The 14976-nt window shown below is 37.5% G+C and overlaps 1 protein-coding gene and 1 non-coding gene across 3 annotated transcripts; both read right to left on the reverse strand.

Annotated features, from left to right (window-relative positions):
* Positions 1–3718: 3718 nt before the first annotated feature.
* Positions 3719–3792, reverse strand: trnar-ucu (transfer RNA arginine (anticodon UCU)). Its single transcript has one exon. It is a non-coding gene; the product is annotated as a tRNA-Arg (tRNA).
* An 801-nt stretch (positions 3793–4593) lies between these two features.
* LOC134311513 (uncharacterized) lies at positions 4594–8916 on the reverse strand. Of its 2 annotated transcripts, XM_062993145.1 has the most exons (7): positions 8812–8916; positions 8610–8726; positions 6273–6388; positions 5884–6025; positions 5645–5744; positions 5422–5500; positions 4594–5264 (listed from the first exon to the last, which is right to left on the reverse strand). In XM_062993145.1, exons 2-7 carry the CDS (start codon positions 8686–8688, stop codon positions 5175–5177), a joined length of 606 nt encoding a protein of 201 aa, XP_062849215.1. In that variant the 5' UTR covers positions 8689–8726; positions 8812–8916; the 3' UTR covers positions 4594–5174. The 2 variants fall into 2 exon arrangements, with proteins under 2 accessions (XP_062849215.1, XP_062849214.1); XM_062993144.1 differs by having other exon boundaries at positions 8610–8916.
* Positions 8917–14976: the final 6060 nt, after the last annotated feature.

Raw genomic sequence — 14976 nt, forward strand, 5'->3', positions numbered from 1 at the left:
AATTCTAGACACTGGAATCTTGATATTTTAATACTTTTTTAAGATGTGACTTTCCTGCTTTACAAACACCAGAAATATGGCTTTTGTTTCAATGGATACATATGGATACATTCAATGGATAGATTTAGACATTTGTGAAGACACTTTAAAACAAAAATGACAGCATTACTTTTTAGGCACAGTAATGTACGTAATGCAATACACATATATCACATTTGTGTATTGCTATGAATTACACAGATATCAAGTCACTTACACTGATCAGGCATAACATAATGACCACTGATGGGTAAAGTGAATAACATTATTTTGTTACAATAGCACCTGGCAGTGGGTGTGACGAATTAGGCAGCAAGTAAACACTTTGTCCTTGAAGGTAATGTGTTGAAAGCAGAAAAAATAGCCAAGCAAAAGGGCCAAGGACAGGGAATAATGATGCACAAAATATGATGAATACAGGACACCCCTTTTTTTCCCAGGAGTATATGTGCATATGTACAGTATATTTGCATGCATATACATATATGAATATATACATACATACATACATACTTAAAGCAGGTCATGAAGAATTTAAGCAACCCTTTTCACAAGTAATAGCCAATAACATATTTTGGCTATATTTTTTTAATACATTACATCATCCATATTTGGCTTTGATGCTTAATCAATCTCAAACTGCTTTGTGTTGTAATAAAATAAGTATGTACTATATTATGTCACCATAAATGCATCATTGCTAAGTTGGAAAGGCTAGTATTTAGTATAGTGGGTGTTTATGAAGCCTATTCGTCATGAAGTAGCCGCAGCTCGACAAAACATTAGAACTAAAAATTTAATTTAACATTTTAGTGGCATATAATTATACATATATTCAATAGGACCTTATTTTCCAAAATATGCACACGTTAAATGTACAGCGTTAAAATGTACCACAGCAAGATTGTGAGCAATTAGCTTGTTGTGGTGCGCCCTCTAGTGTAGAAATGTTTTATGAAACTATTATTTCTAAATAATCCAGTAAGGATTTGTGAAAACCTATTATTGCCTATTATTTTAACACACAAAGAGGATTTGCACAATAAAACAAACAATCACACACAGAGTTATTTGTTTCAGCTTCAAATATCAAGTATTTAGTATAGGGGAGCAGGGATGATCAGTAATCAAAAGGTTGAGAGTTTGAATCCTGGCTCTGCCATTCTGCCACTGTTGGGCCCTTGAGCAAGGACCTTAACCCTCTCTGCTCCAGGGCTGCTGTACAATGGCTGACCCAGTGCTCTGACACCAGCTTCCAAAAAATGAGCTGGGATATGCGCAAAAAAGAATTTCATTGTACTGTACACCTGTGAATGTATATATACTGATCAGCCATAAGATTAAAACCACCTCCTTGTTTCTACACTCACTGTCCATTTTATCAGCTTCACTCACCATATAGAAGCACTTTGTAGTTCTACAATTACTGACTGTAGTTCATCTATTATTCTACATACTTTTCTTAGCCTGCTTTCACCCTGTTCTTCAATGGTCAGGACCCCCACAGGACCACCACAGAGCAGGTATTATTTAGGTGGTGGATCATTCTCAGCACTGCAGTGACACTGACATGGTGGTGGTGTGTTAGTGTGTGTTGTGCTGGTATGATTGGATCAGACACAGCTGCGTTCCTGAAGTTTTTAAATACCGTGTCCTCTCACTGTCCACTCTATTAGACACTCCTACCTAGTTGGTCCACCTTGTAGATGTAAAGTCAGAGACGATCGCTCATCTTTTGCTGATGTTTGAGTTGGTCATCTTTTAGACCTTCATCAGTGGTCATAGGACGCTGTCCACAGGGCACTGTTGGCTGGATATTTTTGGTTGGTGGACTGTTCTCAGTCCAGCAGTGACAGTGAGGTGTTTAAAAACTCCATCAGCGCAGCTGTGTCTCATCCACTCATACCAGCACAACACACACTAACACACCACCACCATGTCAGTGTTACTGCAGTGCTGAGAATGATCCACCACCTAAATAATACCTGCTCTGTGGTGTTCCTGTGGGGGTCCTGACCATTTAAGAACAGCATGAAAGGGGGTTAACAAAGTATGCAGAGAAACAGATGGACTACAGTCAGTAATTGTAGAACTACAAAGTGCTTCTGTATGGTAAGTGGAGCTGATACAGTGTGTGTAGAAACAAGGAGGTGGTTTTAATGTTAAGGCTGATCGGTGTATGACAAATACAGAAAACAGATTAAAAGCCTTGTGGAGTTTTAGGGGCAGTGGTAGATTGGCAGTTAAGGTATTGGTCTAGTAATCATAAAGTTACCGATTCGAGCTACACCATTGCCTCTGTTGAGCCCCTGAGCAAGGCCCTTAACCCTCAATTGCTTTAACTGTATTCAGTGATAAATGTAAGTTGCTTTGGGTAAAAGTGTCTGCTAAATGCTGTAAATGTGCTGTTTTTAGTCGAAAGTAATTTAAAATGAACATCCAACAATCCAACAAGCAATTAAAACTGCATTCATCCTGTACACTTGTGGCTCAAATCAATTAGTAAATAAAATAATGCAGCAACAAGTAACCATAATCAGCTTTTATATCAGCCTAATTACTGAAATCAATAAAACGTGCACAAGGAAGTAATCTGGCTCTAGTGGTTACAAGATCCCTGGTTAATTCTGGCTGCGGTCAAAACTGAAGTAAGATAAATGTTGTGTTTCTAGTGTTGTGTCTATCTAAAGTAAGGAGATGTGTTCACTTTTAAGGGCTCTTTGCAGAAGTTCTTTTGAGGAAGACCGACTGATGTACAGCTTATGGTCATGTGTATATATGCATTGCTTGGAGGCTTGTAAGACATTTCATTCCAAAACCATGGGCATTATTATAGATTTAGATTTAGAAGTGTGTTTGTGGGAATTTGTGCCCATTCTGTCAAATGAGCATTAATAAGATTGATATGGAAGCATACAATATTTAATATCATTTGGCTGTAAAAAAGTTTACTCTTGTTTTCCTCTACCTCACAAAACATGTGGTTATGTTAAATTATCTTTAATTGCAGGAGAGTGAGTGAATGTGTAGTGTGTGTTACCATGCAACAGATAGTAAGTCTGCCTGGACCCACCACTACACTACACAGTGGTTAGATAATGTTAATTAAATTACGATTTTAGATTTAAACATGATTATATGTTAATGTTAATCTAGTATAACCTGAAAGCAAATAAACATCCTCAAATAGAGGTAGATTAAGATGGCATACATTTTAATGTTAAATTTTTTAACTGCTTCCCTAAATTTTCCAGAAAATAACACTGTGCCAAAAACACTAACCTTTTACCTAGTACCTATTTGTTTGTGTTTTACAAATACATGACCTTTAAGGAATAATAAAAATGCAATTACTGTATACTAACGATTTTTATTTTTATTGCATTCTTATACATTTAACTAAAGAGATCAGGATATTTGTGTAGACCTATTTTGGTTATTCATATTCATTCACAATAATATTTTGACTTTGTCCTGTAGCTTCAAATTATTGCCTTCAAATTGATATCTCTACAAATCATTATTTCAGTTTTGTCACGTTAGTACTTGAAATCATAAAATCCCCCGCGCCCTAGCATTCCATTAATTCAAGACAACCAAATCAATATCCCAATTTCTTTATCACACAATAATTATAATAAAAACAAAGCCACCTCCTAGAATGGCATCCCTGGCGCAGCATCTCTGCCGGGACTCGAACCCGGAGCCTCTGGATTAGAAGTCCAGCGCGCTATTCCATTGCGCCACAGAGACAAAGCCAGCAGAAGAGATGCAGGTTCGCTTTAGATACACACAACCCCGCCTGTATCCTCCACCAGCATCGCGCAGCATCTGCACCGCACTGCACTGAAGGCGCTTTAACTCACAGTGGTCAGCAGAGGTCGCCCTATACCCTGTGTTCAAATGCGTACAGTTTACCAAATACTGTACATAGAAGCAATAAAGAACTGATTTGTTGTTGTCCTCCAGTCCTAAATATAAATGTTATACATTTTATGATGTATCTGCGACTTCTCTAATGTTAAGCTTATCAGAAGCATGTAAAGTCCAAACAGGCTATGAAAACTTTGTTTCATGTTAGATTAGCAAAAGGATTTTCGTTTTCAGAAATTAGCAGACAATTTTGTCCAAAGCGACTTACAGTACTGTGACAGTATATATTGTCTAAGCAATTAAGGGTTAAGGGCCTTGCATAAGGGCCCAACAGTGGCAACCTGGCAGTAATGGGGCTAGAACCAGCGACTTTTCAATTACTAGTCCAGTACCTTAACTACTAGGCTACAACTGGATTTGAATACAGTAGGCTATGTTTGTCGGTAATTAAGCTATTTGTTTTAATGATATTGATTGGTAACCTGCTGGCATTGGCAGCTCAGTGGCCACAAACCATCTACTGCTGAGCCCTTGAGCAATGTTCCCAATCCTCTTGGATCCAGGAGCCGCATATTAATGACTGATCCTGCACACTGACCCTAAACATGCATGTTTATATGGCAGTAAAAGAAGAACATGTGTGTAACATGCTAAATTTCACACAGACAGTGACCACAGTGATCGAACCCAGTAACATTTTAATTGTACTTTATTATTAGCACAACAGAAGACGTAAACTAGCACCATGTGTAAGGGTGAATGAGTGAGTGTGTATGTGATGCTCTGTGATGCATCAGTGCTTTTCCCCGGGGTGTAACCTGTGTGCCCAGTGTTTCTAGAATAAAGTTTACCTAGGATGGCGCATTTACTGAACATTATAATTATTATAATTCTTAGTGATAATAAGTATCTATAATAACTGTAATAATTCTAACATTCTAAAAACAAAATAAACCAATAATGTTATTTGTTTTTCTTTTATATGTATCTTTTGTCGTATCCGATATCTGAAATGAGGTAAACAGCAACAAACACACTAAGTAATATTACAATCTCATTCTCAAGTCACAGCAGGATTTTGCTGTAGTGAGTATAGTCAAGGCAGCACAGCGGGTACAGTTCTGGAACAGAGTTTGTAGGCTTCCTTTGGATACTTTGGTTATTTCCCATCTCCCAAAAACACGTACAGAAAGCTGCAAATGATGAAATGATGAGCAGAATGAAGTGGTCAGTGAAAAGGAAGAGATAAACAATGCTCAGAATTATGGATGTAGCAGTGTAGAATTTGGTTCCACTGTGACATTCTCCACCACCTCTTCATGAGGCACAAAGAGGTCTCCCACATTTAGGCCCTGCAGTAAAAAAAAGGATATTGTACTGTTAGCATATCATCCTCTTGTCAATGCTTGAAATATAATGTACTTATTATCTGTGTATACATTTAAAATGTTAAAAAGTACTAGTGGTGGTGAGTAGATATTGTGACAAAGGAAAGAAAAAACAAATCACCTGTTTCATGTTTCTGTTCACCAGGTCATTATAGAGGTGTGATGGATTGGGAATTTTTGGGAAAATTTTTTCCTTGTGTCTGTGGATACAGATAAGTTTGATCATGGACACAACTCTGGCTTTCCAGCAAACACAGGATGCATGCTGCTACTGAATATTTTAAATACACAAAAACACAATGTGAGCATAAAGAAAATAAGGAAAGAATAATAACTATCATCACCTCCAGAACTGCACTAGAGCCACAATAAGACAGCAGGACACTATAACAGGAATCACAAACATAGCCACTTTAAAGGACATGTCTGGATCACCATCCTCACCTACAAAAAAGAGACAACAGGCATTCACCACCAATTCCAACATTGTAAGATCATTTGCTATTATGCAAGCAGATATATTTGTATCCAAAATGGCATTAAGTCTAAAAAAATACAGCTTTTCAAAAGGAAGGTACAGTACCGTAATATGCAGGCTTGCTTATTTCACTGTTATTCCCAATCCCACACAGCTCTACATATTTAATCTGTACTTGGACAGTATACTTGCAGGCCTCGTCATATTCCACCTGTGCTGAGCAATTACTTGTGCTAATATCACTGACCTATGAACAAATGCACAAAAAACACAGTTTTAAAATGTGCTAATAGAATTACACACCATAATCATGAAAATATCAACCTTATACCTATAGTATTGATATTTTTCTTACATTTAATACAAGCCTTAATAGCTTTCATTTGTTAATTGGCAAATGAGTACACTTAACAACTATAACAAATAATCACAGTCACGCACAGCATACTCTTACAGTATTAAATAAAATCTGCCCGCATGGCAAAAGAACTCACCGCTTCACATATTCTTAAGTGAAAAATACACTCCCAGCACTGAGCAGGATTAGGGATACTTGATTCAAATGAAAGATGTTTTCCACTCTGTGTGATTTTAGGGGGTGGTGGTTTCCCTGCGGAATAAGTCAGATTGCAATAAAAAGTAAAAATTCAAGCATAGATATTGAAAGGACATTATCTTGTATATTGTATACATTGTAACATTATACAACTTTCTTATGCACTTTTATCATATTAAATTAAAAACCCAATACATTCCTGTGTTTTAGAATCAGAACAAAACTGCTGGTGGGGGTTCAAACATAATTTATATGTTGCTTTGTCCTTCATTGTTGTAAGGAGCTTGTGTTTGAGCATGCACACCAACTGGCTACATCATTAAAACCTTTGACAATGGGAGGGGGATAACACTAAATAGCTTGTTACATTGCCACATTTCAAGAGGTATATATTCAAGGGGTACTATATTAGGCAGCAAGTGAGCAAGTGAAGTTGTTGTGTTGGAAGCAAAAAAAGTGAGCAAGCATGAGGATCTCTGCAACTATCACGAGGGCCAAATTGTGATGGCTTAATAACAAGGCAGGCCAAAAAATGGCAGACCTTGGTAGGGTGTTCCTGGGGTGCATTAGTATGGGACAGTGGTAGCCTAGTGGGTCAACAGCAGTTTGAGTTGGTCATCTTCTAGACCTTCATCAGTGGTCACAGGACGCTGCCCACGGGACGCTGTTGGCTGGATGTTTTTGGTTGGTGGACTGTTCTCAGTCCAGCAGTGACAGGAGATGTTTAAAAACTCCATCATCAATGCTGTGTCTTATCCGCTCATACCAGCACAACACACACTAACACACCACCACCATGTCAGTGTCACTGCAGTGCTGAGAACGACCCACCACCCAAATAATACCTGCTCTGTAGTGGTCCTGGGAGAGTCCTGACCATTGAAGAACAGCAGTCAATACAAAGTGCTCCTATATGGTAAGTGGAGCTGATAAAATGGACAGCAAGTGTAGAAACAAGGAGGTGGTTTTAATGTTATGGCTGATCAGTATATATATAAAAAGGAAGAAGAAGAAGATTATTATTATTAGGGGAGTAGCGTTCAATCCCCACCACTGCCAGGTTGCCACTGTTGTGCCCTTGAGCAAGGTCCTTAGACAGTAGGGTGGCACAGTGGCTAAGTGGGTAGCACTGTCGCCTCACAGCAAGAAGGTCCTGGGTTCGATCCCCAGGTGGGGTTTCCTCCCACTGTCCAAAGACATGCAGTGAGGTGAATTGGAGAAACAAAATTGTCCATGACTGTGTTTGACATTAAACTAGAACTGATGAATATTGTGAAACCAGTAACTACCTGTTCTGTCATGAATGTAACCATAGTGCGTAAACCATGATGTTACCTTAGACTTAGATGAACTTTATTGTCATTAATGATACACAAGTGTACGCAGAACGAAGTTTCGTTGCAATTGGCCCGCACGGAATTTAAAAAAGTAGGCGAAAAAAAGCATTGATACATAGTATCATAGAATTAAAATATGAAAGTATATCAAATGAAATATACAGCAGCATAGATTTCAACTATAAAGTATATGATGTAAGTGGCAGCACAGAATTAAAATAAAAGTATATGAATATACAAATAAATAGCAGCAGGAATTAAATATAAAGGTGTATATATATATATACAATAGCAGCATGAAATAAAATGTAAAGGCATATGAATATACAACAATATCTTTTATTTGATTAAAATCCCAATAAATAAACAAATATGAATTTAAGGTTAAATGACATGTGGTGTATACATTTAAAGTGACAAGTGACAATATATCAAATAACCAAAAGAACAAAAAGAACAGTGGTTGAATACTTGGTTTGGTTCACTGTAATGATGTATTATAGGATTCTGAAGGAAGTGTAGAATAAATGCAGTAAAACAGTAGTTCTCAGAAGACTCAGATGAGTGGGCTTTTCTGTGGAAGAGTGATTAAGAGTGACGTGACGTGTTTTCAGGATCTCACCCGGCTTCACGCCACAAACAATATGATGTCGAAATAATGGTTACGTAAGAAATACAATAGAACTCACACAGAGTTTATACGTCGAGTTTGGAAAACGTAACGAAGAATTCTCGTTGTTGGTGAATGTATTTTAGGTGCAGTTTAGAGTTCAAAGTTTTGACGTGAACTTTATCTATCAAACAGAAATGAAATAGAAACCTAAAACAGGACTTCCGCTATCCCACTTATCTCCTCTATGGAAATCTACAGTTAACAGTAGTGATGATAAAACACGGTTCTCAGTGTAGTAACAACGTAAAATCATGCCAAATGTTACCTGTTTCTGATGTAGCTGCAGCGACCACCACAGAGAAACACGCCAGAACAATAAGAGTGACATCCAGATATCCAGCCATGGTTCGGTTTCTGCTTACTCTGAAATACTTCTCATCTCCTAAAACGTTAGAACACTTAATTCAACGTTATTTTTTCTATCGAACACAGTAGTTTCCTGTCAACACGACCTGCTAAAATAGTACCGTGTCATGTCTGTCATACAGGTCCTCACAAATCAAATCCGACCAAAATAAAAGTGATTTAAAGGAAAACTGAGGTTCCAACGCCAGTGTAACATCCGCCTGAAGTTGAAGCAGTGCTGGCTGGATGGGAGGAGTGACCGACATTCCCAGTTATTACTGTAAAATTACTGTAAGTCATCAAGGATTTCCTGTAACCCAGAATACACATGCTACACTGAATATCTAATAACAGAAGTGAAACATACACTTACCAGGATTCTCTATTTGGCCAAAGGTATGTGGATTAGAATGCCTTTATTTGCCATATATACATATTACAGGTGTACAGTACAACAAAATTCTTTCTTCACAAAGCTTGTTTTTTGAAGCAGGGGTCAGAGCGCAGGGTCAGCCATTGTACTGCACCCCTGGAGCAGAGATGTTCACAAGTCACAAAATACGAGTCCGAGTCGAGTCACGAGCCATTAGGCTAGAGTCCGTGTCGAGTCATGAGTCATTAGGCTAGAGTCCGAGTCAAGTCACGAGTCAATACAATCTACACAAAACATATACAGTAGACCCTTGAGTTACGAACGGTTTACCATACGAACATTTCGGGTTACGAACGATCTTTTTCAACTTAATGTACGAACAAATTTCGGATTACGAACCGAAATTCGCGAAACACGTGACGTCACGACCAACCGTCTCTCTTTATATATACTCACAGTGAGCGAACATTCAGACAGCGGACAGTGTTTTTCCGGTGTTTTCTTTATATTTTGTAAAATTCAATATTAAAATGTCCCCAAAGAAGGTGCAGAAAAAACGTAGTGTTGAAAAAATAAAAAAATCTATTACATTTGTTGTTGTATAATTACTCCTGCCAGTAGCTGTCACTGTGTATCAGACAGCGGGGACAGTGAGTGAGAGAGAAGAAGGAATTCGGCTCAGTAAAGTATTCTTTCTTTTGTGCAATTACATCTACAAAATACAACACTATTGAAATAAAGAGGGAAATAATAGAGAAATATGAGAGTTATTGATGTTTCTGGTAGATACATTTTATAAAAAAAGAAGAAAATGTATTATGGTGTATAGTACAGCACACGTACTGTACTGAGATGTGTTTTATGTACAGTACTACTGTGTATTGTTGTTTATTGTTGTTTATTACAGTATTATCTATTCTATAATTTATGATTAGGGGAAAATATATTTGTATTTATAACAAAAAAGACAATTTAAGACATTAGAAAGGTTAGGTAAGGGGGTGGTGTGGGAGGTCTGGCATGGATTACTTCCATTTACATTATTTCTTATGGGAAAAATAGGTTTAACTAACGAACATTTTGACTTAAGAACAGCCCTTCGGAACCAATTAAATTCGTAAGTCAATGGTCCACTGTATTGGAAATGAAGCGTAGAAATAAACAAATAATATGTAAATTCAGATTAAAAAAACAACAGATTAGCGACTGTATTTTGCTGTTTTACTTAGTGCCTTTACTTTCCTAGGTACCAGCTTAAAAAAAGCTTAAACTGACATTTTGTTTTCATTGCAAATTACGGCACAGCGGCCAAAGTCCCAAACACAGCAAAATATCCAAAACCACTGCTTACCTTAGCTTATGTTGTTCCAGATACTATTAAATTTATAAGTGTGTGTCCCATTAGGAATATTATCCGTTATTTTGTAAATGTGCTTATAATTAAAAACCTCCAAACTTTTCCCGGTTGTGAAGTAAAACACGAACTCGTTAGAAAGCCAATCAAGCGTTTCATTGACAGTCATCTGTGTGACGCTGCAATACATGCAAAAAACAGCATATCTTACTAAAAATTACAATCAGAAGGTCTAATTGGTTCAGAAAGCGTTTTTTCAAACATTAGCACCAATTCTGTAGGAGCGTTTCATTCGCTTTCATTTCATTCAATCTGTAGGTTGTGTGCATTGCGGGTTAAAATGGCATTATTGGAGAGCAAAAAATGACACAATGATGTCGGATCATATATATATATATATAATTGTCACACGTAACTAATGTTGCTGACTTTTGTTGTCCACAAGTCATTTTTTGCGAGTCACGAGTCGAGACTGAAGTCGCTGTGTGTGTTGCAGACTTGAGTCCCCATCTCTGCCCTGGAACCAACAGTGGCTGCATGGGAGAGCTGGGATTCGAACTCTGAACCTTTCACTTGATGGTCCAAAGCTCTACCCACTAGGCTACCACTGTCTCTAATTCAGTTTTCAATGTCCCTAATTCAGGATTCAACTATACTCTTGCCTTAAACTGTATTCGCAACCAGGTCGCAACAAAACCAAACTTAACCGTTTTTGGAAGACTTTGCATAAGAATTGCAAGTGTTTCTATGGGGATTTAAACCACATTAACGAGTGCAGGCCACACTTTTAACCAGAATGTGAATTATACAGTGAAAATAAGGGGGCCAACTTTATATAAATAACATGACAACTGTGATGAATGCTGAAACTAACTGCTAAAGTTTTGCCTGAAGTTACAACCTTTAACTATGAATGAACAGTGATTATGAGACTTGACATGAAAGAAGGACAGGAAACTCTGAAAATATTGACCTGGTGAAGTTACTGGGCCAACCCAAACACCCCTTTTAAAATGTATGAAACCTCTAAAGGAAATTATGTGTGGAACCTCGATTTAACGGACTAAAAGGGGGAGCACTGGTCCGTAAAATGAGATTGTCAGAAACAATCAAAAATCTACAAAATATACGGGGTGAAATATACGAAATGTACGGGGAGAAATATAGGAGATATACAGGGTGCGAAAAATTATACGAAAAATATATGAAAACACAGCACAATGGTCCACAAAAGTGCTAAACATACACATATGATAAACAGTAAAATGAACAACGTAAATAGATATGTAAATATGTAATGTAAAACATGTTAATAAATATAAAATTGTACTACTGGGGAGAAATTTCATTTACCTTGTGTGGTGGAGGAGATGTTTTTATTTGCCGTGATCATATAGTGGGGACTCAGAGTATCTATTATTTTAAGGCTGAAGCACTGCTGGCGGCTATTGGAGCAGTGCTGGTGCAAAACACTAGACCTTACAAAAATTAATCATAAAACACCAAGAAAATGGAGAGAACAAAGCAAGCCTCCTGACAAAATAAAGCCTATCACCCATGTAAACAAAGAGACATGTACCGGCTAGTGGACAATTACTGAACTACTGGTCTTGGTACGCTTCTTGCAGGAATTTTAAATAATCGGACCAGACATTTGGTTTTCCAGATTTTGTCTGTTAAATCTGAAATCCGTTAAATGGAAGTCCGTTAAATCGAGGTTCCACTGTATTTATGTATTTATTTTAAAAATAAAACTCGAAGAGCTATGGGGGTTATTGGGTGGGGAGGGGGTGTGAGTATCAGAGAAAATAAAATAAATTATGTCTTCATGGATCTCTTCTTCAAAGCATGCCTTTATGGTGGAATTGTGCTGAAACAGGCCACTTAGTGTTCATTTAGCCATGAGAGGTATTTTAAAGGGTCTTACATGTCTTACCATATTAAGATTTATCTGCCACCAGATGTTTAACTAATAGCCATTAAAATATATACATTTGTTCTCATGTAATTACATTTAATGCTAGTGCATTTACTACATCTACTATATACACTTAAAATATCCAAAAGAATGTGGACCCCACAGTTTAGGTGTTTCAGCCACATACAATTATTATGCCTTCAACTTTGCTAAAGGCTTGTTTCTGCTCCAGTTTGACTGTGCGCCTATGCACGCAGCGAGGTTAATAAAGACATGGTTTAATGAGTTTGGTGTAAAGGAACTTCAATGGCTTGCATGAAAACCTGACCTCAGTGCTACTGAACACTTCAGAAAGAAATCAGAACATCAACTGCAGGCCACACCAAGGAAAAGAAAAGAAATGTATAGAAACAGGGCAATTTTTACACCTTGTGTGTGTGCACACTGTGTTTGGGTGACTCATTATTATCCCTGTACTGTCTGGATAAAGTGCAGCTCTCTTTCTGGGCAGTTGATCTTTACAGCTCTGTGCCCACACTGTTGTTGTTGCACTGATGGAAGAGTCCCTGCTCTTTAGAATGTCTGTGTGGTTCTGTCTTTAGGATAAGTCACTGTGGTCAGGTACTCTGCTACAGTGTACTGTTGATTTAGGGCCAGATAGCACTGCATCCTGCTCTGTGCTTGTGTTTGTGTGTTGGTTGTATATAGTTTTGGTTTGGTCTGATTGTATTTCGGACTGATCTTGATGTCTACAGTGATAACAGTGTTAGTGTGTGTTCAATGTCTAAACTAGCTTTGTAGTGGTAGGACTGGGGGGGGGGGCACTATATTTTAGATATAGCCAATATTTAATAGTTTTTCTTTTTTAAACTTTGCATTCTAAATCAAGAAATGCATTCTGAAATTGCATTATGCAAAGAGGAGGCCATATATTAATTTTGTGCAAAAACGCTGGCAAGTTCTCTGGGCCCAAAGTCATCTCAGACGATCCGATTCTATGTGCCAATGATGAAAAAGACCATCCAGACTGATACCAACAGTGATCTGCATATAAAAAAACTCCATGCATGTTTCAGCAGGACAATGCCAGGCCACAATCTGCATGAGTTATAACATAAAGTTGTAGACATAGAGTGTGTGTGCTTGACTGGCCTGCCTGCAGTCCAGATCTGTTTCCTATTAAAAATGTATGGCACATCATGAAGAGGAGAATCAGTTGACTATTGAGCACAATCTTGTACACAGCAAGGAAAATTATTTGCAACAATTAGTATCTTCATTTTCCAAACGATTAAAAAGTATCATTAAAAAATGTGCTATGACCCAGCTTTTTCTGAGAGTGTTTTAGGTATCAATTCCTAAATTTACCAATATTTAACAAACAGAATTGTCACTGGACTTTTTGTTTGTTAAATAAGTAAAACCAAAATCCTGACTTGAGCAATGCCCTTAACCCTCTCTGTTCCAGGGGCACCGTCTCTGGGAGATGTGCAAAAAACACCTCATTGTACTGTATGCGTGTATCTGTATATCCGTCAAATGAAGGCATCCCATCTGCCCTAGATTATCCATATATTGCCAGTAATATAAAAGGAAGTGAAATCGAGTGACCGTAACACTGTGGCTTGCAACAGAATGTAAATTGAGCAAAGGCTGACATGGAGTTTTTTTTTAGGAAAGTAAAGGGTAAAAGTTTAGGTAAACAGTTTTAAATGTACAAAAACATTGTACATCAATGATTTATATTTAAATCATTTATATATAATGATTTATAATTTATTTATAATGATTTCTATTTTTTAGTTTCTCAAATGACAATTATACTGTGGTTTCATTTGCAGAGATCTACAGGGGGAATAGTATCATTATTAAGTATGTGGGGTCTAAACCAAAAATAAATGTCACACTCAGAGCAAAACAACTGCTTGGTAAAATTTAATTCTTTAACAAAAAGTGTTTTAGTTGCATCAATGCTTTTAAATTATAGAAAGATCTAATAGGATTTTAAGATGGTGTAAAATAACCAATTAATGAAATAATTATGTGTGTATTATTTACACACTACCAATATTAAAAAGTAACAAAATAGTCCCAAATTAAGGATCAAAATAATTTAAGAAAAATAATGGGTTATATTGTATGCGTAATATATAACAATATGTGCTTTTGAAAGGCTTAATGAAAACTAGGGTCACCCTTTTTTGAAAAGATGTCATGTTAGTCAAGTATTGTTTGTGGTGAAATATTGCATCATTATTTAGTACTAAAGTGGCGCCCAGGTGGGGCAGCGGGATATTCCTCTAGCACACCAGCGCCAAAGTTTGAAACTCGGTCGGCTGGGCGCCATCTAGCGGGCATAATTGGCAGTGCCTGCAGTATACATGGTTCTGCTAGGGCGGGATCACCGGACTATGTTGGTGGGGTCTTCAAACACTGTGTAAGGACCCTGATTGGCAGATAGAGAGGCACCTGTGCAGAGTGCATGGGTGAAAAAGGGTTCCGCAAAAATGCTGCGTGCAGGTCGAAGGAGGCGTGAGCAGCAATATACCCACCTCGACTGCAATCAGAGATGCAAACTAGCACCGGAAGACAAATTGACTACGCTAAATTGGGGGAAAATGGGAGAAAAATGCATAAATAAA

This window comes from Trichomycterus rosablanca, chromosome 4 (assembly GCF_030014385.1).
Source record: "Trichomycterus rosablanca isolate fTriRos1 chromosome 4, fTriRos1.hap1, whole genome shotgun sequence".
In the NCBI taxonomy this organism is placed as follows: Eukaryota; Metazoa; Chordata; class Actinopteri; order Siluriformes; family Trichomycteridae; genus Trichomycterus; species Trichomycterus rosablanca.

What these genes read in the sequence shown, in the direction of transcription:
- LOC134311513 (XM_062993145.1), bottom strand. Translation starts at nt 8,688, where the DNA reads ATGGCTGGATATCTGGATGTCACTCTTATTGTTCTGGCGTGTTTCTCT. An exon ending in AAGCAAGCCTGCATATTACG is followed by an intron (nt 5,745 to 5,883) that starts GTACTGTACCTT and finishes TCTTTTTTGTAG; the next exon opens with GTGAGGATGGTGATCCAGAC. An exon ending in GCTCTAGTGCAGTTCTGGAG is followed by an intron (nt 5,501 to 5,644) that starts GTGATGATAGTT and finishes CTGTATCCACAG; the next exon opens with ACACAAGGAAAAAATTTTCC.